Source organism: Carassius carassius, chromosome 3, assembly GCF_963082965.1.
Source record: "Carassius carassius chromosome 3, fCarCar2.1, whole genome shotgun sequence".
NCBI lineage: Eukaryota > Metazoa > Chordata > Actinopteri > Cypriniformes > Cyprinidae > Carassius > Carassius carassius.
In genome coordinates, this window is record NC_081757.1 from 40594536 (window position 1) to 40620708 (window position 26173).

General features: G+C 35.2%; 1 protein-coding gene across 1 annotated transcript; it reads right to left on the bottom strand.

Annotated features, from left to right (window-relative positions):
* Positions 1-4629: 4629 nt before the first annotated feature.
* On the bottom strand, positions 4630-24723 carry LOC132126884 (cysteine-rich secretory protein LCCL domain-containing 2-like). Its single transcript, XM_059538481.1, has 15 exons — positions 24580-24723; positions 21688-22022; positions 18780-18898; positions 17512-17644; positions 14461-14576; positions 14006-14106; positions 13757-13924; positions 13547-13607; positions 13395-13461; positions 13174-13304; positions 13024-13067; positions 12374-12446; positions 12185-12260; positions 6682-6812; positions 4630-5342 (listed from the first exon to the last, which is right to left on the bottom strand). The coding sequence occupies exons 2-15, from the start codon at positions 21940-21942 to the stop codon at positions 5291-5293; spliced, it is 1527 nt and encodes a 508-aa protein (XP_059394464.1). The 5' UTR covers positions 21943-22022; positions 24580-24723; the 3' UTR covers positions 4630-5290.
* Between the last annotated feature and the right edge of the window lie 1450 nt (positions 24724-26173).

The window sequence follows — 26173 nt, forward strand, 5'->3', positions numbered from 1 at the left end:
TCTATTATTTTTATAGAAACAATGCATAACAATGCAACCTTTAAGAACCTGTTCAAATTTGATTGACCTGAATGACTCATATAATTACCAAATGTCATGTCCTAGAAACATCTTTTTTAGCTTTAAAACACATGTTGAGGAAGCAAGTGTGAAACGACGGTAAGAATCCCAACAATCCCTCTTTAATTACAGTTGAAAGAATTATATGTAGGCCAAAATGAAACCTTTATAGTCAGCAGAGGGATTTCAGACACTGATTATCATTAACGTCTCAATTCAGAACAACAATACATAACCCTCTAATCCACAAGACCTTGAAATGATGCTTGACATACAGTATTACAGAGGATCAGCCCTATTTAGTGGAAAAAAACAGTGGAGAAAAGAAGGTACTTTTGGAAAATGTCTTAATTTGCTCTCGTTGTTTTAGAGTGGAGATAGATCTCATATTAAGCCTTGCATATTCAATCATCATCACAGCAGATATGAAAGGTTTTTGACCCAATACTGTTCTTATGCTTGTCATTCCTGTTCAAGAGAGTATGTGACTGTTTAAACAGCATGCACTTTCCTTTCCACAACAGCTGTTCAGTTAACGCAGGTCTGAAGTGTACTGAAGTACTAGATAATCTAGTAATTTGTATACTAATAAGCAAAGTACAACTTGGTTATCATTTTAGCTGTATTGTTAAATAACATTAAATTTAAATGTAATATATTCAGTTTCATTATTACAAATGTGTGATGTACGTTTCAATAGAAACAACATATGTTGCAGTTTAACATACTGTAACACATTAAGTACACTAATTTCAAATATAAATAATTAAAAAAATACGTATATAAGATGTACTTAAATCCTACTTAATTGAGGGGAAAACACACTCTTAAATTCAATTAACTGCATTTCATAGAAATATACACTATAAAACAATTGTCATTTAATTGTAAATAACATGCCAAAAAGTGTCTGAAAACAATACATTGCATTTGCACTTACTGTACATATACTCTATATTATTTTACAGTACATAGTTTTGGTAACAAGTACTCTTTTTAAAAAGAAAATATGAAGTGTACTGTACTTTCTTTTCACATGCCTGATTGTATGGCAATTTCCAGTTTATTTTTTACATATCCAAAAATCGGGAATGAAACTCTAGATGGAGCAGTCCGATAGGTCAAACTCAATCTGACATAATGACATCATTATCACATGGCGCAGCTGATTGGTTATCTCCTGTATCAGCAGCCAATGAGCTCGCTGCTCAACATTCAAATACTTGGCTAGTGCTTGCTGTAGCAATTCAGAAACCCTCCACCTTCCCCAGCTCCACCTGTATAGATCTGCTACATGGTGATTGTATGCTATATATGGGGGTTATTTAATATGTTATACATGCAGCAGCAGTATTTCGTACATGCTCACAGCAGCATGTTGTGGATGTATTGGCAGTAGCAGGTCTCAGTACTGGCTCTGCCGCAGCAGAAGTGTAGCAGATCTATTCCGCCAAGACCAAATACATTTACAGTATCATCAGAGGTGGGTGGTAACGAGTTACATTTACTTCGTGACATTTACTTGAGTAATTTTTTGGGGAAACTAATACTTTTCGGAGTATATTTAAAGATGGGTACTTTTACTCTAACTTGAGTAATTTTTTGGGGAAAAATCTGTACTTTTACTTCGTTACTGTGGGCGACGCTGCTCTCGTTACTTTACCTTAATGCAATAAATGTTATAAATGCTTCAGTTTGTTCCAAACGCGCCGTCTACTTTTCTCTGGGCAATGAGCGATGCCCATTCGCAAATGATTCATTCTTTTGAGTCAATTCTGTTCAAAGGCTTGATCAAACCAATTGGCAAATGAGTGAATTGGTTCATGAATCAGTTTGAATGATTCGTTCAGTTCCCTGCCGCACGCGCTGAGCGTCTGAAGTGGTTCACTCGGAGTTGTAACGTTTAAGAACAGAAAGAGCGTTGAAAACGTGGCTGGAACTGCACTGAAAGCAAATCTGCAAAGGCTATTATTTGCTTGCGATGGAGATCCTTATTAGATGAACACTGCGTGCTGTCTACTGTTTAACAGGTAATAACTTGGGCTACATTCGATTACAGTACACGATACCACTATGACATTAGTTTGATGTACGTGTGTGGCTTATAACAGAGGGGAGTCAAGTTGAATGCAGCTTCCAAAAGACAAAAAATAGCAGATTAAGATTTTATTAATATTAATACAATCACACCGGTGCGAGTACGTTCAGCGAGTCATATCATCAGCTGCTAAATTCAGATCTGTGATTGCTTGCTGGCGCTGAGCCAGAGATAGACGCGTTTTTACAGCGCTGCTCATTATAACCAATCACACACGATTCTGTTGAGCTTTTGAATGCAATGGCCAATCAGATGAGTCATCGATAAAATGCCGGTGCTTCCTTCACTCTCGCTGACTGAATACCTCTTTCTGGCGAATTCTCTCGTCAGAAACAACAAAGTGCAGATGTGTGTACGAATCTATAATTAAGATATTGATTTCACAGTGTTAACAGTTTCAGTGATTTTAATGGGAGTTTCTGAGAGTGATTGAACTCTAGACTGTCAGTGAAAATGATCTTTACTAATGTAAATGTTATTTGCTCTCTTTCTGTACAATGAGAGATTAGTAGCGATATTTATATCACATTAACTTTCAATGTTAAATTCACATTAAATATAAAGTCACTCGTATTAAAAAAATGTTATGGCATGACACCTATATCTGTTAAGTAAACAGACAGGGTTTTTATAATAAATTACATAAATTGGAGTAAAGGCTGATGAAATATATACATTTATAGACACACACATATATTACATACATTTTATCTATATATCTAAATAAAAATAGGCTCAGTATATATGACCCAAAGTAACTAGTAACTAACTACTTGAGTAGATTTTTTTATCCGATACTCTTTTACTCTTACTCAAGTAACTATTCAGACTAGTACTTTTACTTTTACTTGAGTAAATATTTCTAGAATTACTTTTACTTTTACTTGAGTACAGTTTTTGGGTACTCTACCCACCTCTGAGTATCATGTAGACTATGCCAATCCCTCCAAGGGTTGTCATGATAGAAATGATATTATTTACATTTGCATTGTTTTTGCCCCAGAACAGACCTGCACTGGGCTGGTGTGTGACATAAAACAGGCATCTCTTTGTGCTTAGACAACCTGTTTTATAAACTGTTCAATGACAATGTGTTCTGGCTAAGAGCCTAACTGCCATTCTTTCTCAGAACAGTTTGTCTCAGATTTGGACTGGCCTAGTTTAGTTTATCTCCCTTCCAATAAGTACTTGCTTTAAGGTATTTGTACCAAGAATTCATTTTATAACATAAAATGCACCCACTGATGACCCTGACTGAAGTCTAAATAATTTATTTTGAAATATCTGATATATGTATACTCCTACTACTCTTTATTCACTGAAATAAATGATGCACAAAGAGTCGATCTGTGCTTGGGTGGTCTAGGGGAGTATTTGATATGGTTGTGATTTCACAAAATAAAATAAAGATGTCCTGTTTATTGGACAGTATAAAACCCAGTAACGTAAATACATAATTTATGAAACAAAAGACAGACAGATAATATCATCGTTTTTATAGTCTTTATAATTTTACATTTGTGCAAAAACAATTATCCTCTGGCTTTAAAAAGGCACAGATGGCATACACTTTCATACTTTTACAATACAGACTTGAAAACGAAGCACAAATCTGAATATTTACACAAACCATTGTACTGTACAAACATTTATGATGTCCCTTAAAAAAAATCAAAACTCAAGATATCAAAAAAATCTAAACGCTGCAACAAGACTGAGGTAACAATTCAAGAAAGTTACAAAGAAAATAAAAGTAGGTTAAAAAAAAAGTTAAAAGCAGCAAAACGGAAGCCTTTAAAGGGATTATTGTGCTCCACGGCCCTTATTTCATCTGAACGTCAACATTAAGTCTAAATCCTGGACTCTAACTAAGAGATATGCATTGAGATAAGAAGAATATAAAACAGTCTCTTTACCATCAGAGGCATTGCTTTTAGCACAAGTACCTTTTTATTACATTGCAGTATAAAGTGGTTTAAATAAACTGATGTTCAGTCAGCACGGCGCACTTGAGTTTCATTTCGCGCAAAATAAAAAATAAAGTTCAACTTCTAATGAAATCGCTTTTGTCAGTAATGAAAAGCTCTGGGTTTTGTATAGCATTTAACCAAACAGGAATATGTTAGACGCCGACAGACGTTTGATTCTCATGTGAGCACATATCATGTGCTGCATTCATAAATATTTGGATCTTTTCCACAGAATTTGCAGTTCTGAGCAGGGGTTAAAGGAGGCATAATAATAAATAAAAAACATGAAGATGAGCCTAAACATGCACTCAGTGACTGTGAATCCTCCTGGGATTGAACATTGTTTCAATGTTTGTGCACCTTTACCATAAAGTCTGAGTACTGTTGACTCTGGAAGGCTCGCATGCATTATGAAGGAAAGGTTTCTTCTGCTTGGAGGTTTGCCTCTGTTTCTTTGCCATTTCAGGTCCAATAAACCCCCCCCCCCCCCCCCCCCCCCTACTGCACTGTACACACTCAACTACTATTGTAATAGAGCGCAAACATTTCCAGGAGTAAAAATCCCACTAATTTTCCTCATAGAGAAATAGATTTAACAATAGAGAAACAACTTTTGAGACAGACTTAACTTAGGTCAGAACTATATTTTCATATTATGTTTGTAATTTTGTGATTCCTCGTGAAGATCACACCCTGTTCCAGCTCTGGCTTCCAAAAATGATTTAGGAAATAAGGCAAAAAATGAGAAACACGCAACAAGCCTGATAAATCAACAAAATATCTGTACAGATTAAATACAGTGTAATCAATATGCATTTTGTGTGTAAATTAGAGAATTTGCATGTATTCAAGACTAATAGAATATAATAAAAAAAATTAACTGACTTACTTGAATCTAAAAAACAACAACGATTAAAACCAGCACCGCTGTTAAAATACCATTTCTACCACACTGTATTTTGTTAAGAGTTGCATGTGTGGTCAAAAATATTGTTCACTATTGTATATAAAACCTTTGGAAGCCCATGGACTGAGCTAGCAGACTTTGACAGATCCTTTGGTCTTCTGTAAATGTCTCGTTCGTCCAAAAGTTACACTTCATTTGGTATGTCCTGACTTTCAAGAGCAAATCGGTGATCTTTTGTGTCTCGTCAGTGCCTTCTCACTCTCTAACAGCGAAGACACGGAACGAACCGCCTTCTGTATTGGTTTTACTGTGAGAAAAAAAGAGAAAGAAACAATTAACAAACTATTTAAAACACACACATTATGAACAGCTCTTTATGAAAAAGATCTAAATTGCATTCATTCCACACTAAAGTATATTCTTTTTATGTTTTCAGACACTTAATTGCAATTTTATGAAAATTATTCCAATTAAATTTATATTAAATGCAACTTTAAACTTTGGAGTGGTATTTTGATCCACATAAGTAGGACTTTTATATTTTATAATTGCACATTTGTTTACAACATTTAAAATATATGAACTTTAAATGTAATATTAAATAATGAAACTTATTTTTAAAGCATGTTACTTGTGCTTTAGTGTTTTAGTCAACACTTACAGTAAAAATAAGTGAACTTTTATAAAGCATGATCAAATAATATATATATATATATATATATATATATATATAGCATGCACTCTAAAATAGAACTTTTAATTTGACAGTTGTAGCTAAAGTACAATTTATACCTCAAGTGGCCTTATGTTTTAATTAATATTATACTATCTACAAGTACAAATAAAAAAAAACATATACTTTTAAGATTTGAAGTAGACTACAATGCTTATTTAATACAGTTACGAGTCAGTCAGAAAGGAAACAATAGGGATTCAGCTTTGGGTCTGACCAAATGAATATCATTGCTCTCTAATCGACTTCAATGATTTGTGTACACGCTTTAGATTAGCTTTGGAAAGCATGACATTAACACTGGCTCGGTGCTAATCTAGTACCACGGTTTCATTCAGATTTCTTCCAGCATTCATTACTGACTACTGCTCTTGGCCTTTTCATTTATTTAGAAATGGACTGGCCTTCAGATGGTGCTGTATTGGTTGCTTTGTTGGCATCTGATGTGCTGTAATTATCCTTGACTGAGTCAGACACCAACAGTATTTCCATCCAGTGTTAATGTAGAGAGCATGTGAATACTTTCCTGTTAATAAAGCAAAGTTCCACTTCACACAACTGGCTGCCCCCCATTTCCCCTAGATTGCATCATATGAGTAGGAAATCTATCCAAGCTGTCAGTAAATGGCTTTACTATGCTCAGTCTATAGACCAGTCAAGGCCGGCAAGCATTTAAGAGGCCAGGATCGATTCCTTCAATGATGGTGTTTGATTCAAGTGTTAGATTTCATTACACTTTGCATTGGAGAGTAAGCAAAGAGCTCCTGTGTGGTCCATCCTCAACGAGAAACCACACTATCACTCTTCAACCACTAACATGCCACAGCCAGATTTGGTCCATCATGGCTTCTGACCACTGAATTGAGTTACTAAGAGAACGTGAAGGGAGGAATTGAGAGCAGAGGATGTGTACCTCTCAGACTGGATGCCATTCTTCAAGGTCCCGGTGTAGCTTTTCCTCTTATCCAGGGCCAGGAGGTCCACATAGCCGCCGCTGGCTTTGATCACCCCGGAGTGGATAGCTGCTCGGCAGATACTGGAGCCCTGGACACGAGGAGACAAAAGCGTATTCTTTTAGTCCACATGCCAGCGTTCATTGACCTTCATGCTGGGAGATTTATATCATGCTTCCTCAAAACACAAACTTTTATGTTATGTAGTATATACACTACCAATCAAAATATAATTAAGATGTTTTTGAAAGATGCACCATATGCTTACCCTGCAATTACTACTGGTGCATAGTTATTTATTATTAATAAACAGTTTTTGGATGATTTGAGTGATCATGTGACACTGAAGACTGAAGTAGCGGTGCTAAAAATTCAGCTTTGCATCACAGGAATAAATTACAGTTTAAAATATATTACAATAAAAGCAAAACATATTTTAAATCGTAATAATATTTCACAAAATTACTGTTTTACTGTATCTTTAATCAAATAAATGCAGCCTTGGTGAGCAAACCACACTTTTTGGGTAAATTACATGATTTTTACTCTTATTTTTCTTTCTTTCATTATATTATCTTCCTTTTTTCTTTCTTTTAATTTGTAAAAGTTTAATTTTAAATACAATGCCTTAAATAAATCTGTTCTATGATGGACATGCTTTGAATTTCTGAAATGAAATTCATTTTTGCCCAATTTTATATTTTGGTAGTTTGGCGTAATCTTTTATCCTTAATTCTTAGAAAATAAAATATTTTAAAACTAGTTTGATACTCATTAATAAAAAAGTAATAAAACAGTAAATTATATAAAGTAATTTGACCTCTTTATGACAAAGCAAGGTTAATACGGGTTGAAAAATGTCATGTGGTGTGACTTCCCCAAAAAGATAATATTTAGAAATTAATAAATCATGATATTTGTTTTAAATTTAGATTAATAAATAAATTGATGGTTACACCACATGACATGAATCCCTACACTGCACAACTCAGCATATTTCAAAACATTAGGCATCATATACTCCTTGAACCTGTAAATATCTACAGAGAGTAACTGAATGGTTGAAGATCAACTACAAGTTGTTCTACACAACAAACATATGTGTTCTAAATCATAGTCAGAAGCGTAAAATTGGAGTCTGTATCCATCACTACACAATTTTCTGTGAAATCTGTCCAAAATTTGCAGACTGGCCCTGTCTGTCTTCAGTTACACTCTTATAAAATAAAGGTTTTTCATTGGAATCTATGGTTCCATGAGGAACCTTTAACATCTATGGATTCCTAGCATTGCACAAAAGGTACTTTTTGGAACCTTTATTTTAAAAAAATATACACTCAACCCCTCCAGACTGTAATTCGGGGCAAAAATAAGTCATAAGCAGTGTTGTAATGTAACGAAGTAAAAAATACTTTGTTACAGTACTTAAGTATTTTTTGGGAGTATTTGTACTTTACTTGAGTTTTTATATTTCAGGCAACTTTTACTTTAAAATGTATACTTTTACTCTGATCCATTTCCAATAAGTATATTCGTTACTAACTACAAAATAGTCGGAAGAACACAGACTGCAGGAAAGGTGCAGGTTTGCAAGTATGACGAATCAGTGGGCTTGCGTTTGCAAGTTAGACTCCTAAAAACACTTTTGCTCATGTGCAAACAATTGCACACCGCTATCAACCATGGATGATTTAACTTTTCCACTCGAGTCGAGGCTGGGGTTTGCGATACAGCATCATCTGCGATGATATGGTAAGTTTTGTTGTAATGATGTGCAATCTGACGTTACCAAGTAGGCTATACCACCAAATCATACGCAGAGTGCACGCACATTAATTTATTAGTAAATTAAAACTAAAAATTCCAGGCATTCTAAATTGTAGATGGCAATAATTATTTTGTATGCTTTTTATATTTATATAATTTAATGCAGGCCTAGTTAACTTAATCCATATCACACAAAGGGTAACATTTTCTGTAGATGCATGAACACATTTAATAATCATTTTATACAAGATCAGTAAAGCAATAAGTGACTTACATTTTAAACATAATATTGTTTGTTTTTGCTCAATTTTGCCAACGAAAGTAGTTCCAAACAAAGATCACAGCACCGTTTTGCATCTCTGAGCAATGGATGGTGTTTACTTATTGAATGAATCAGCTTTTTGAATGAATCGGTTGAATAAATGATTCAGATCTTCATTCATTAACACGGTCAAATGCTTAGTTTTTTAATGAATCAGCTGTTTGAATGAATCGGTTCAATCTCAATGACCCACTCATTAACATTCACTAGCTATAACCTACTGGCGGTTTTAATTTCACATTTTGACAATTTTTTTCCCACATGTTTTCAATTATTTCAAATATCAGTATTCAACGTTTTATGTTAAAAACAATACATTAAGCCTATTTATGCATCTGTAACTGCAGGTTAAATTCATCCATGTACCCTCTGAGATACATAAACTGTTGGTTAAATGCTATTTCAGATGCAGATTCCAGAAATGTTTTCTTATGTTGGAATGAAAGACACTAAATTCCGGATGAAGTGCTTCTAATTCTCACCCAAAAATATAAAATGGAAGAAATAGTTAAAACTGATCACAAAATCTTGCTACCCAAGCTGTGTAAATTTATGTATATATATATATATATATATATATATATATATATATATATATATATATATATATATATATATATATATATATATATATATATATATATATATATATATATATATATATATATTATTGCTTCTTTTCCATTTCGCATTTACTTGTACTTTTACTTTCAATACCAAAGTATGTTTAGGATTTAAAAAATACTTTTCGTACTTAAGTACAATAGATGTCAAATACTTTAAGACTTTTACTCAAGTAATATTCTAATCGGTGACTTCAACTTCTACCAAAGTAATTTTCTGGTAAGATATCTGTACTTTTACTTGAGTATGATTTTCAGGTTCTTTATACACGACTGGTCTTAAGTGAGCAACAGTTATAGTGACACTGTCCATAGCACCATACAACTATGTTTTCCACGCTCAATTCCACAGTCCTTGAGATGTAAACAGTCTAAAGAAGCCTAGACAAATGACATCACTTCGATGTCTACGGCACGCACAAGAGCAAGACCAGAGCTCAAGAGCTCCAGAAAAGGCAAGTTGGCCAGACGCCTGGCTTCAGAGAAGCTTAGTGTGCGTAAACCCTCTGGAACTGCACGTACCTTCAGGTTTTATTATTTAAACCTGGAAAGAAGGTTCAATCCTGTCTGCTTCTGTCCACAAAACCATTTAGTAATGAAAAGTGATGAAAGTAATGAAAGTACATCTGTGTGTCGCTATCTTATAATACTCATCCAATTGCTCATGCGTTGAGTATAAGTACACTTTCAAACAAAGACTACCTTCACAAATTACCAAGTCCAAACCACTGAATAATGAGGGTTAATTAATGCTTGCTGGAAAGCGTGCTCTGATCTGAGGCCAGCTTTGCAGACGCTCAGCTTTTACACAGGAATGTGGCTGTAACAAGCCAAAAGGGCCAAAAGGCAATAAGTTCATTTGAGTTCACACACTACTACACAACCAGGCCATTCCAGACTAGATATCTGAGAAAAAGACATATTGGAGGAGCTATTCCTGATTTTAGTTAAATTAAGAAATAACTGAAGACTGACCACTAAATTGATGTAAATTAAACTTATAGTTTGATTCAGGGCTTTGCAATGAATCCAGCTGATCCATTTCTGAATGATTCATTCACAAATTGGAGTTCACAGCATTTGGCATCTCGCTAAAGAGCCTGCTGGGGATTATCAGTGAGTAACAACTTAAAGTTTGATCTGTCTCTCACATAAGTTATGCAGAGTGATTTGGATGAATGAATAGTCATCATTCATTATATTGGAATATTCTTCAAAAGTTCCTTTTTGTGTTAAATGGAAGAAAACATTATACAGCTTTGGAATGACATAGTAGTTATTGATACTATTTTCTTTTTTTTATTTATCTTTTTCATGTGGAAAAGACTCATACTTTAGCATTTCGTAAAATAAAAAGAAAGAAAAAAAAGGGGGTACTTATTACAGAAATTACATGCTTCAAAAGAATATACTTAAGCGCAAACTGAATTGATTGTTTTCAGATTCTTAATGGCATGTTAATTGCAATTCAATGAAAATGTTTTATAGTTTACATTTATATTAAATGTGATTAGCTTAGCCGTAGAGTGCTTTTTGGACCCAATTAAGTACATCTTTTTATGTAATTTTAAAATTACTTCTATTATCTTTGAAATATGGTTAAAGTTACTGCTGAAGTATTTATGTTACACTAAAATAGACTTTAAATATACTTGAATGTAATTTCCATTGATATCTGTATGTTGTGCATTTAAATATATTTTAAATTACACATGTGCAATGATGTAGTTGCAGTTTAGCGCATCTAAAAATATACTGACATTAAAAGTAAAACTGAGGTTAATATTACAAAGAACAGACGAGTAAGTCTGTTGTTCGTTATCTGGCTCGGCTCAGTATTCATCTTCAGTTCTCTCTTCACAGCAGTTCAGTCAGTGTACTGTTTGAGTAAATGAATTACTCCGGGATATTGGTTTGTTTTAACTCAGAGGGAGCGTCAGCCACATTAAAAAAGTTAACAGCTTAAGTTATTTGTGGATTAATGCGTATTGGAGATGCAAACCATTTCAAACGATTCAGTTCGATTTGGTGAACTGGTTCAAGAAAATCCGGTTACATCGAATGATTCGTTCGCGAACCGGATATCACAAACTGCTTTGTTTTGAACTCTCTCTCACAACAGACACGGAAGAGAAGACAATGCTGAATCTAAAATATCTTAAACTGTGTTCCAAAGATAAACGGAGGTCTTACGGGTTTGGAACAACATGAGGGTGAGTTATTAATTACATAATTTTGCTATTTGGGTGAACTAACCCTTTAAGTATACTTAAGTGACCTTTTATTTCATTAGGAATATTTTATCTGCAAGTTAAGACTTTTAAAAGCAATTTAATTTAAATACAATTAAGTGCACTTCTTTAGGGGCTATCAAATGCATTAGTGTCATAATTTTGATTAATAAATTAATAAAGAAATTCTGCAATGATGACGTTACACAGCCAGCTGTTCTCTAAACAGTTAAGTGGTCCATAAGGCTAAGTCCTGACCTCAGGCATGCATGAGTCAGCTCTCCCAGCTGCTGCTCTGTGGTCAGTATACACTCTGCGAGAGAAATTAGTGGTGACAATGGAGGCCACCTTCGCCGAAAACTCCCTTTAGACTCACACAGACAATTCCCGCAGTCGACTCTCACCACAAGAGCAGCACGCTCACTTTAACACTCGTAAGTGCCTGACCACGAATGTCTTTTCTCCTTCATTTCTAATCTTAGCCCTGTACAGATGCCTCCGGACCAAAGCAGGTACTCACATCTCCGTAGATGTTGCTGCCAACCACTGGAGCCCAATATGAAGGTTCGTTTATGCAATTAGCTGGGCAGAAGACTCTGATGAGATAGAGGAGAAACTGGTAAGGTGCATTACTATGACAAGGAAAGTACATACAATTGATCTGATATTGGAGTGTATATGATGAATATTTCAAAACACTGAACGCTACCTTGGACAATGAGAGGTGGATGCCTTGAAGGAACAAATCTCAGCCACTGTTGTGTAGCAGTCTATTGTTTGCTCTAAAGAAGGGGAAAAATACATGATTTTCCAGTCAATTGAGTAGCTTTAATTAACACACCGATTTCATGCTGAAAAACAACAAATTTCAATGAGAATACTTGCATTTAAATAATAATACATACTTAGCATACTTTTGAAAAGAGTAATTATTATTCAAATAAAATAAAGGGGGAAATGAATGCAATATTTTAGGGGACTTAACTGCATGTTTAAATGTAGTTTAAATTGATATAAAATGCAATTAGTTCATCATTGGCGTGTTTTTGACCAACTTAAGTAGGATTTAAGAATATCTTTATCTAATTTGCTAAATGTTTTTCTTTGAAATGTAGTTAAAATTTGCTAATGAACATATTACCAAGCATTTATGATAAACTAAAATATACTTCAATATCATTCCAGTTGAAACTTGTATGTCACATGTTTAAATATATTTGTAATGATGAAGCTGCAGTTTAGTGCATTATATATTTATACTTCAAATCCATAAACACAACATTTCTGATTTCATATTGTAAAAAGAGAATATTTGCATTCAATATTTATGAAGATTAAGCAGACTATAAAAATACTCACCTTCCACTCTCGACACTGTAAATGCATTGCCAGGTTTGTATTTACTGAAAAGAAAATCAAACAATGCAGATTTGATTGACTAACTCCCATGTAGACAGTGAAATGTAGACAAACTGAATTCAGTTGATATCATCCAAACGTTTAGACTACCTGAATGACTCTACACCATTCTTGGTTGCCTTTACAAAGAATGGGAAGTTGTCTTTTCTTGTAACATCCACAAGGCCTCCATTGTTGTCAATTATACCATAGTGGATAGCAGCACGACAAATACTCGATTGCTAAAATAATAGGAGAAAAAACGGAATTAATAAATAAATCTAACATCACCCACCAAACAGGACCATGAGTAATCTCGAAGTATAACTTACAACATCATAGTACAGTGTTCCCCACACTTTCCCCTTCTTATTTAAGCAGTTCGCCGGGCAGTTGTACCTTAAAAATAAAATCACCAGTAAAACTGGCTGAACTTAACGTATCTTAAAATCTTTAAAGAAATATCAAATTATTTTACACTGACCTGTTGCAGGCTGCTCCTTTACATTTGTCCCTCATTTTTGTCTCACACTTAATGTTTTGTGCTGAAAGGCAAAATAGTAGAAATGTTAAATCTTTTAGTACACATTATTACCAAAGCTACATTCAAATAATTGTAAAATTCTGAATTCTATCATTTCTAAATAGTTTTTTTTTTATTATTATTATATCAAGTAATATTATTGACACTAACCTAGATAGGTAGTTCTTGTAGTCTTGGTTGAGGAAGGATTGGCATTTGCAGGTTTTTGGGGGAAATAGGGTTTGGGTTGAGGCTTAGTTGGAGTCGTCCGAGGCTGAACGGGCTCCTGCGGCTTCTCCACCTCATTCATATCTGGAGACTCGTGACGTCCAGGGTCTCCTAAAAACAAATGAACAAAAAAACAAAAAATTAGACTTCTGTGAGTTATAACTTAGTAATCATTCATCTATGAGCACTCACCCTTGTAGCAGAGTCTGTCTCTGCAGTTTCCTCCATAGCTTGGTGGGCACTGGGAACAGGGCACGCCTGGTTGGTAAGGGGCTTCCCCGATCCAGTTCCCCCTAGAAATATGGCACGGGTTCAGCATGAGTTTGGAAACGACTGTAAAATCGGAACATTTGACTGAGCACTCAAAACACACTATCACATACTCTCACGGATCTCGAGACTGATTTAGGAAAACAATTGCCAGCTGCCAAATTAAATTATTAGCTTGGAAAAGTATAGCCTATTCTGCCCATGTTTTCCTTTTACTAAAATTCTCCATTTACTTGGATCTTTGCTTATAGCTTTCATGTTTTAAAGGATGGAACCTTTGCTGTATGAAAGCTTCATTCAATAGACTCATCAGCAGTAACAGTAATTAGCCATCTGGTTTTAAGTGAATAAACGTCAGCAGAAAGAGCTGGTCTTACTTGGGTGAGTAGTTGCAGACGAGATAGACGGCGTTCTCCCAGATTTCTCCCCATACGTTTATACGCGGACACGTGTGAACAGCACAGCCGACACGGTTGGTCGTGGCCCAAACCAGCTGCAAATGAAGATAAATATGCTTTTGTTAAAGGTGTCTGCTAAGGCACTTGCTTATACTCAGGATAATGGTTTTGTTCATAAATACTGACATGTAAGTCATCTGGAATGTGGAAACAAGTGTGCTATTTCTTTTCGAAGCAATCTTGTAGTTATATTTTTCATCAGGATAAACATCCCATAGACCAATACACTGACAATGGACACAAGCCAAATCTATAGGTTCTTTTGCAACCCAGACTCGTTGGAAATGCATGCCTATAAATACATAACACGAAGTGAAATGTCCAGTGAGTGGTGCTTAAACACGAGTTCAAAACGTGACCCTGTTGCATTTTTATTATGTTTATACAGGCACACATTGCTGTGTTTTAAATATGTTGCTTCAGGTACTGTACGTATCGTGGCGGTTCAGATTTCAAATATCCAGAAAGAGTCGCTAAAAGTTAATGCTTTATTGTGTTGGAAATAACCCCTACACCAAACCCAACCCTAAACCTACCCGATAGTGTTAACAAATGCAAAACTGATATAAAAAACGAATTTTTTTATGCAACTGTGCTATTTGAACTTCCTTATTTGCAGGTTTGACCAAAGTAAGACACCTTAGATAAAGTGATACCGAATTAATTTATTTTTGCATGCATGAAAGATGCAGGTCCATTGTGGTGTTGTTGTGGTCAAAACCATGAAAAAGACATCCATATCGCCTCCCCTCTGTGGAGGAAGTGTTCCCCAGCAGGAAGTGGTCTCCATTCTGGGGCTGCAGCGGTAGATTGATGGGACCACGCGGGCCGTGAATAGAGACTGTCCTCTTTCATTCTACCCTGTAGGGTTGAAGGAGAAGCACCTCAAGTGTGACCTGGCCAGTTTCCTGAAAAACTTCCCTTCATCCACTCTTATCCACACAAACAAAGTAATGCCTGCGTGCAGCCCACTGAGTTGTGGTCAAGGCCCTCACTGATTCGCTTAAACACAATATGGTTCACCGAGTACAGCCCTGCAGCACGAGCCAAACAATTTGACTGCGAAATGAAAGGGAAGTGCTTACTCAGACTTTTTTTTTTTCGAGCATACAGTTAAACCGTAGTGGGTTTGCATATAACCTCGTAGAACGCAATCGAGGGAGCACGTCTCAATGCTCCCTCGGGAATGCACTTCCTCTGCAGAGGCTGCAGACGGTGTTGGCCATGGGACAATGATATAGCAAACTAATCAGTCTCAAAAAACACAAACTCAAGCTTAACCCTGAGGGATCGTCTGGCACCGAGAAGATCATGGGGCCTCCAGACCAGTTCTTCCACGTACAGCACATGAGAAAGGAGGGAAACGGAGGGGATCGCGGCACAGATTTGGCGCAGATCCCCTACAACTCTGCGTTCTGCATCTTCAAAGGAATTCGGGTCAAACAGGAAAATGATTTAGGAGTCTAGGAACGGCTTCCAGATGCTTGTGACCTGCTTTCAGAGCTGAGTTAATGTGTATTTTCACAAACTCAACCCTTCCTTTTGTCCTCAATTTTCTCTGTTGTCATCTCTCTTGAACTTTGGTTGGTCTCTCGTTCCTGCTCTCCTTTTCTTTATGCATTGCATCTGTTTGATCTGGCATGTTCGATATGTTTTGACAGTATCCACATTACTTTTTCAAAAACCATTAAAAAAAAAAAAGAACCACAAAAATCCATGGGTTACTAGTGTTTACCTAAAGTGGCCCTAAACAGTATTCTACACTTTAGTTTAGGGACCAATTCACACTATTAACTAGTTGCTTATTAGCATATTATGCAAATTACTAATGCTTATTACTAGCATATTTGCTGTTTTTAGTACTTATAAAGCACATATTAATGTCTTATTCTGCATGATCCACCCCAAACGTAAGCATAACAACTACTTTATTAACTATTAATTAGCAGCAAATTAGCAGTTTATTGAGGCAAAAGTCATAGTTAATAGTAAGTTAAAAGTGAGAATTGTTCCTCAAGCTAAAGTACATCACTTAAAGTGAAAGTTTACCTAAAAATCAAAAATCTGTCAACGTCAAGTCAAGATATTTTTTTGTGAAACGTGAGAGATTTCTGTCCCTTCTCGGAAAGTCCATGCAACCAAATCTTTAACACTTTGAAATGTACAACTAAAGGGATTCGTGTGAATCAAGCAGTTTAATCCAAGCATTCTGAACAGACACTATCACTTTATAAGATTAATTTGCATGTAAACATTCATTAATGTGCATGCATAGAGCATATCAAATGGTAAAACCATATCTCAACCATAAAGTACATGCTTGATGTACAATAACAAACCTCACTGGACTTTCAATGAATGGACAAAAATGACAAGAGAATATTAAAAATATAGTAGTATTTGAATTTATGGGTGAACTTTATCTTTAAGCTTCATTTATATCATAAGAATTAGACAATATCAAATCATATGGTATCAGTAACAATTTCTGATGTATATTTTTTCCCAAAGTGTTTTTAGTGGATGTCCACTATGGTTTGACATCCAGGAAATATCAAAATATTTTTTCTCCTTAATTTGGCATATTATTCAATAATATCAATACTACCTTTCTTTAATTACCACTTCAATATCGATTCGATATTTTGTAATGTGATACAATGGCATTCACATATTTTTAAGCTCAGGATGTCTAAATACATTTTGGGACCATTATGTGTTACATGACACTGACACTGTTATTGTATGAGGTTAATGAACACGAGTGGTCCACATGCTGCTTTCAAAAGAATTTCTATTTTAATGCAGGCCACACATGCAACTTATTAAACTCTTCTGGTGAGGAGAAACACTAGCTGGCGCGTGCACACCTTCACACGCAAGTTTTAAAACCATAAACAATGTCATGTTGTTTAGTCCCACTGAGATAATTATTCATAAACTGTCAGCAAACTGGTTTTTCTCACTCACTTGTGTGTAGTGAGTGCACATGGGTCCAGAGCAGCGCTCAGGGCACCAGGGGTTGCACTCATGTGGGTAAGGGTAGGTGTAGTCCTTCACCTCATCGTACCAGGCCTGCACATGGTAGGCCGGAGAGCGGTACCTATCAGGAGAGAGATGAAATAATGAATACTGTATCAGGCCACAATAACACACACTCTTTACATAAATAATGGTTTAGATGTAAAATGCATTTACATTCATTCAAGAAGAGAAATAACTTAAAGAGCAGCATTTGTCAAACCCATGAGATTTACTTGTATATTCAGGTTTCATTTATTTTGATTACTGAATAAGGATTAAAATAATAATAGGTAATTCACCTGGGTGATTGGTTGTGGGTCACTTTTGTGAATTTGTGGTGGATTAAATGCTAGCTTATCCATAATATAGTTTAAGTAAAAAAAATAAAGTTAATTTCAACTCAAACAGTAGAAAATTGTACTAGCAGTGCAGGGTGATGGATTTAAATTCCCAGTGAATGCATGAACTGCTAAACTTTACACTTTTGATGCAATGTAAACAGTGCTGGGGAAAATTACTTTTAAAAGTAATTCATTACAATTTTATGTTACTCCCTAAAAAAAGTAACTATTACCTTACTTAGTTACTTTTCAGGGAAAGTAATGCATTATGGTACTACTGGGTTACATTTTAAATCTGGGCAGAACTTGCATGTTTCAGCTATTTCGTATGAATTTATATGATCGTATTTGTACATTTTCATACAACTTGCTTTTGCCCCACTGACGGTTAGGTTTTTTAACAAAACAATCATTGCACAAATAATTTCACATTTTAAGAATTCAGAAGAAATCACCACCTGTTCTGTTTTCTTGTGGGAAACTATATTGCATATACTGCTATATTGCCAATTTTGTATGAATTAACACAATGAATATTATGCAAAAAAAATTCCCATGGGTTCCTATACTACTGATAAAAAGGACAATGGAGCATTTTGCAATTTTATTAAAAGTTACTGCAACTTAAGGTGATTTGGATAAATGCAAAATAACAAATGTAAAGTACAAGGATAAAATACACAAAAAGTCTGAAATACAACAAAAAAATGTCTCCAAATCTGAATTAATAACTTTTTTTAGGTCTGGAAATCACAGTTTTTAAAATTCCCAAATATTTCCATGGTTTCCCAAGGCAATGTCAACACCATGTACGACTGGTTACTTTACAGGAACAGACTGATGTGGTCTTAGTAAATGTGTTTGTGCTAATACCTTCCCCAGTGCACTGCCAGGTTCTGCCCGATGGACATCAGTAGATCTTTAGGTCCATGTTCCCACTCACACTGTTCTGCCCAGTAGGTTGCTGACTTCTCCAGTTCATCGTCCCATACCTGTTTATACACACACAAACTAAATCAAACTCCCAGCAGAACACACAGACTTTAACAAAATACTGAACATGGAGAGTTTTATTCCCAGATAATTCCCTTTGCCTTCCTCTGACTCTTCATCTTCACTATTGGACTGGGAATCAGGCCCAATACAACTAAAATATTGGCTACATGCATGCACACATCAGAGCTCGGCTCACATCCACAGTAAATCCCCAGCAATCAGGGTTAAATGCGCCAAATTTCCCAGCTTATTTCTCCACCTGTAGGGAGGACTCACTTTGCACCACAGAACAGGGTTCTTCACCTCCGAGGAACTCTCAGTAAATTTCCAACTGCATGATGGGTACAAACACTCACACATTCTCTAACCTCAGTTCTGAAGGTGCTGTTTGGGACTAAGCCACATTTCTGAAACCCTTACTTGTTCGCTGAGGCCTGGCAGTGGTTCTGAAACCCCTGCTTGTGGTAGAATCCTGTCTTTCTCAAAGGCATAAACCCAACTACTGTACATTAACCATAAGCCCTTTCTCTTTGTATCTTTCCCCTAGAAAACTCACTACATCAACATTAAACTCACGTTTGATTACCATAAGCAAAGGAACAGCAATAAAGCAGGACTGTGCTGTCTATAGGTCCCTAGTACACCTATGATTACTTATAAAAAGTCCTTTGGAAAAAGTTATTTCCTCAAAAACTCAATTTCCTACAATGCTTTGCTATGGAATACTATTGAGGCCTTCAAACATGTGAAAGTGATGCAGGTGTATTCAGTTATGCTCCACTGAACCAAGAGCTTTTGCCAGGTCAAGTAAATGATGACAAAATGGGTAAACTATAACTATACCTATAATGAAGTTCACTGAGTTGTGCTGAATGTGCACTCGTAGTGTACTTTAAAACATAAAAGGATATTTAAAATAAAATAAATAAAAGGCAACTTAAGTGTACTTAGAGTGCATTTTCATGACTGGGTTTCTTAGCACACTTAAGTGGTTTTTGTTATAGTCAGATTAAAAGTTTTACTTTAAAGTAGATTTTAAATCATTATGTTTTAATAATCTTTTGTCAAAAGTGTCATTTTGATGTGTTGACTGACATATTACAGCACTTGATTTAAATAGTAGAGTGTTATTATATGTTACATTTAAATATATATTTTAAGTTAACACTTAAGTGGGTTAAAAACACTTAAGTTCAACTAACTGCATTTCATATTAATTTAAACTACTATGCATTTTCAATTAACTTGCAACTAAATTCTCAAGAATATTACATTCAGTGCGCAGTTAAGCATTTTCTTTTCCATATTAAGTACTCTTTTTGAATGTATTCTAAAGTGTACTTCTTTTCCACAAGGGAATCCCTTCAGCACTTGAAAATGAAGGTAGCACCGTTTCTGTCACATTACTGAAGCCTCATCTCTGGACCAGTAATGTCACTAATCTTTGGCTCTGTTCTCTGTCAGTGTCATGGTTCCAGCATCAGCAGGCGGCTAAACCTCAGTGTAATTGTCTCCACAGTAAAAAGGCACCACACCACGCTGGCAGGATTACACTTGTAAACTCAATGTCTTTTCCAATGAAGCCAGTACTTGGCACCTACACAAACCTAAAGAAATTTACCGCACCAGAAAAAAAAAAACAATGAATGCTGCTAACACAATGTGCAATTAGAAATAAACCAGGGTCACTAATGAAGAACAAGTGCTGGTTTTGTACAGTTCTCGACATGTGTGGTCGATAAAATGCCTTCAGACGAAAATGAGTAGTGAACTTACTGAATAGGGAATAGTGTCTTACTGTCTACACAGACAGTTACCTTCTAAAGCAGCATACTAACTGAAATTGACCCTCAAAAGTGACTGATTATTATTATACTGACTATTCATAGATAGCACTGGGAGACTAGACAAACTACTGATTCCATTAGTCTAATGCTAGCATGCTGCTAAGCTAACAGTGTGATAATCTAATAAGCATAACAAATCTTGTGAAAAAGAAAGGCGCTTAATTGTATTGAATAAAAAGGATATATTTGCAGATAACATTAATAAAATAAAAGCATACTTGAGTGTAAAGTGTAAAAAGAGTATACTTTCATTACCGTATTCTAACACACTTAAGTACACTTTTTAAAAGTGCACTTTGTAATAATAATAAATTAAAATTTTATTTTAAAGTGCATTTTAAACCATGTTTTCATAATTTAATGTGTTGACTAACATACTAAAGCAAAGTACTTGATTTGAATTCAATGGTAGTGTGTTATTAATTTTTACATTTAAAGTAAATACATTTTAAATGCACTAAATTGGAATTTCATCATTACAAATTTGAAATTACAAACATTTTAAAATACTTGACATTCACGTTTCAAGAGAATATCAATTAAACTATATTACATTTTCATTTAACTGCAATTAACATGTATTTAAGTGTCTAAAACATTGCATTAATTTAACTTAAGTATATTCTTTTAATGTATATTATTTTCGGTAATAAGTAGGTATGCTAAACCAAAGTGTACTTTTTCATAAAAGAAAACATAGCACACACAAAATATTGGAAAGCGTAATGCATCTTTAAATAGATCGAATTTGATACTATTTGGTATTGAATGATTATTTTTGTATTTACAATCAATAATTCTCTCTATTTATTTGCCATCTTGTGTGGAAATTTTCAGCTTGTCGCATTGTAAACTTTCCTTCAGCATCTCTGAAATCAACATAACTTTATTCCCTTGATTGTGAGTGTAAAATGACTCAAACTGCGTTCCATTCTCACCATGTACTCCATGTTGGAGGCAGTCGGTTGCACCGCTCCTCTCAGCTTGTTGTGCAGTTGTAGGATCTCCTCTCTGTCTGACCACCTGATGGCTCTACGAGTGCGTAAAGGTGCATCAGCTTTTGTGCCGTTGGGCTCCAGCTCATCCTGGTAGCGTTGCATTATCTGCCTCAGCTCCAAGGAGTCAGGAAGGAAGAGGGAAGCAGCCAAACTGGCTCCCAGGAATAGCAGGGCAATGGAAACGAGCCTGTGCATGGCAGCAGTGATGCTTTCAGGGTCGAACTACAGTAGACTGCCTTGTGCGAGCGTGTCTTCGGGGCTCTGTTCTGAAAAATCTGGAAAGAAATATGGTTTCCATGAGGACAAGCGTTGGGAAAGTTGCCGGAGCAAACGCTGGAGAGTAAACACACGTCCATGTGTTTACACATAAAGAGAAAGTCAGTGCTTCAAATAGGAGTTTGCTACATTGGTTTCATTAGTCTCTCTTATTGCATCCTGACTAAACATACACCACAAACATATGAACACAAACAGAATCCAATAACAGCAATCATAGAGGGTTGCTGTTCTGGAATGAGATGAGAGGCATCCATCCATGTAGTGCAGCAACTGCTTCTTTGCCTAAACTAATGCTTATCCTAATGCTTGTGTTACATTTCACCCTGAAATAAGTACATTTGTGTAAAGCAAGCACAATTTTAAGAAAAACAAGATTAATTGGGATACTGCTTTCATGACAGTTGAGCATGTCCCTTGCCGAATTCATTTTCTAATTTTACTGTACTACCTAATCATATTAACTGTATCACTACTGCAGTAAAAATACTAAAGGTTTTCAATTTAAATTAGAATAATTTAAAGTGGTTATCTTTTCTTTAATACCTAAAAACCTAACTGTGTTGCTATACTACTGTAAAAATAAATAAAGTTTTGAAATAAAATGAACATAAAGTGATTAATAATTAAAATGTAACTGTTTCACTATTACTGTAAAAAATATTGAACTGTACAAAACAATACAATGTTTTTAAATTAGCATAAATTAAAATCGTTATTATCTTTACTGTAATACCTAAAAATGTAACTGAATCACTTCATTACTGTAAAATAATTGAAATACAATTTTTTTAATTAATGTACTGATTATATTTACTGTAATCCCTAAAAAATAAATTGTCACTGTTACAGTAAAAATAATTAAATACAGTTTTTTTATTTAAATGTTCATAACTTAGTGTATCATTTTTAATGTAACACATAAAAATGTAACTGTATAAATTTATCCATGAATTAAAGTGGTTATTTTTATTGCAATATTAGATAATGTTTACAGTATCACTATGTTAGAGTACAAATATTGAAATACATGTTTTTTATATCACCACAAAGTACATTTACAAATACAACAGATAATATCATGATTATTCAGATGTCATACACTTTTGTTCCCACATTACAGCAATGAGAACTATGCTACATTATTTACTTATTTTATTTATTTATTTACTTTATTATAATTTATAATAATAATAATAATAAAGTCAGAATGCTGAACATCTTAATGGTCCTGAAATAAGCTGAATTTTCTTTAAGAAAAACATAAGTCCCCATTTGTTTATTATGATATTGAGATGAAATATCATGGGCGTTGCAGGATTCTTTTTTAATTCACCCTTTTTGTATTCCCTGCAGAATTGTCGTTAGTTGTTTAGATGAATTTGCCATCTATCTTCACTGGAGCAGCACTTGACAATAAGGAAATTAAGCGGCCCACATTGATCCAAAAAGAATAGTTTGTGCTCCAATTAGAATAATGTTTATTGTAACATATGCCATAATCAATTGTCAAGCCAAATGTCCCTTCATTACTGAACAATTACACCATCAAAGCCTCACAAACCCCCATTGTAATCTTTCTTCCATCTCAAAAGATCAAACCATAAGCCTGATCTCCTTCGATTCGATTGTTCAGTTTGATTGACCAGCAGGTCTGTTTGATCTCTGCAGGATCAAATCTCTGATCTATCCATAAACTCAACTTGGTTTATCAAACTCATTCATTTCCTGCGGTGACAATGGATAATACATAAGCAGAACAGATCCACACTCAGCAGCTGTGCCATTCACACATTAATCAAAGCAGGTCCTTCTCCGTCCCGGACTGGCTTTCTCTGGGAATGGAATTATCCAGGATCAAAAATTGTGTGAGAAGGGGAGCGAAGAGCAAGTGAATTGGAGTTATTTAGTGAAAGACAATAGTTGCCACCACACATCTAACTGCAGAACAGCCAAACGTTAAACTCCAGAAACGTCATGGACCTACAATAAACCAAATCTTTCTCTCATGGCTCTGTAATTATTTCTCCCTCTCTCTGCAGAGCCTTGACATCCAACACCGTTCTGAGTAAACACAGACATCCCTTCAATTCCAGCTGCCGCTCTCTCTCTCTATAGTTCACATTCAGTGCCGTCTCAGCTCTCTCCTGAATTTTATACTACCATGACAGTCAAAGCAGCCAGGAAAATGCCAGCCAGGCACCTGGTCCACATAAAGCGAGCCAAAACATTGCCAGGTGGTCCATCTGCACTTTATATGGCTAAATGCTGGTTGGTTTTGAAAGTTTTAAATGGAAAAAGATGAAGAAGCATGACATTGACAGTGAGTGCAACTAATGTCCAAAATGATGCCCATAATGCACCTTGCTCTCAAATTGATGTGCAAATTAATGACCATTTCTACACTCTATTAATGGATCATTACCAACAAAAAAGAAAAGAAAGCTGCTCCTCCCCTGATGCTGCACATCCAACTTTAATTGACAAAATGCATCAATTAATCAATGCATATTATTAATTTAACTCCCATATAATACCCTGTCAGACACATCTTACCTAGTTTGCGTCTTCTGCACGAGCTTTCCCAGAGGTTGCTGCAGCTGTGTCTCGCGACTGGAGTATGCTCCTTGAAAGTCAAACAAGTGTGAGTAGTGGACTCTGTTTGGAGGCTGGTGACTCGCACTGACTCTGTGGAAGCAGCTCAGCGCCTTTTATAGCGAAGGAGAGGCGCGTGAAGAAGAGGAGGGGAGTCTGAAGAAGGTGGTGTTCCTGGCAAACCTCCGGAGCTCTGACGAACGATGTCGAGATGAGAACGCAAAGAACGTAAATCATCGCAAACCAGCTCCAGAGAGACGCGTCCAGATGATTACTCAACAACTCACGACGACAGGATGTTTGTCTACGAGTTATCGTTTTGTAATATGTCATTAGGTCCGTCAATACATGAATGGTTATACGACATTTCGTCATCAGTAATATACATGGAGAACGGGGTTAGATACATCAAGTTACAACTACGTACTCTGTCGTGTTACTTCCGGTCTATTTTAATTGTAACTTATATATATATATATATATATATATATATATATATATATATATATATATATATATATATATATACACACACACACACACACATACTACTTGTGTGTGTATATATAGGCCTATATGTACTTTTAAGTAAATGTAATTCTAATATGTTGATTTGCTGTTCAATAAACTTTTTATTATTTAAAACAGTTGTCATTTTTTCAGGATTCTTTGATTAATAGAAAGATCAAAGGATCAGCATTTAACTGAAATAAAAAGCTTTTAGTTATGACTTGTTGAACTTTTTTAGGCTTATTGTTAAAATTCCATTGTTGAAACATAAGCCATCACTGGCTAATAAATTACAATAAGAATATGTGTGTGGATAATGAAAATATACCTGTGCTCCTGCATTTATTAGGGCTTTAGAAATCAGAAGTGAATATAGAATGTATACAAATGTAACTTTCTTATGTCTTGAGAAATAGGTGAAAGTGGGGCAACATATCACAATGTTTCTTACTGCCGTTACATGTTTTGGACTTTTCATACTTACAGCTCATTCCACGATCCCCTGAAGCAACAATAGTGCATTAATGGCTCGTCAAATAACATCTTTATTGTGCCTGTATGCTCTAGTTTGTAGTACACATCAATGTCAAAAGGATGAAAAGTGTAATTATGGCAAATAAAGTTCTTTAGCTATTGAATTCAACTACAAATAGATGTGGCTGCAAGGAAAGAAACCTAGCATGTTTGAAAAAGCTGAGTCAGATGGATCTGCTTGATGTGTGCCCACCACCAAATATTTCACATCCTCCAATCAGGCAATATAGGGTTTAGATATTTGGCACAAGGGTGTGCAACTTTGGATCATATGAACCAGAATAGGATTAGTAACTGGCTGATAACTTCTGAATCCAAAGCATCATGTGCTTTGAAGACATCTTAACCCTATAAAGCCAAATAGATCACTTACTATGCACAATTGTAGGCCTCTAACTTTTTAACATTATAAAAACTTTGATCCCCCAGAAAAAACAAAACAAAAAAAAAAACAATAAAAGACTGTAAAAATGCTACAATGAAAACCTGTTAACTGGTTAACAGTTAGGTT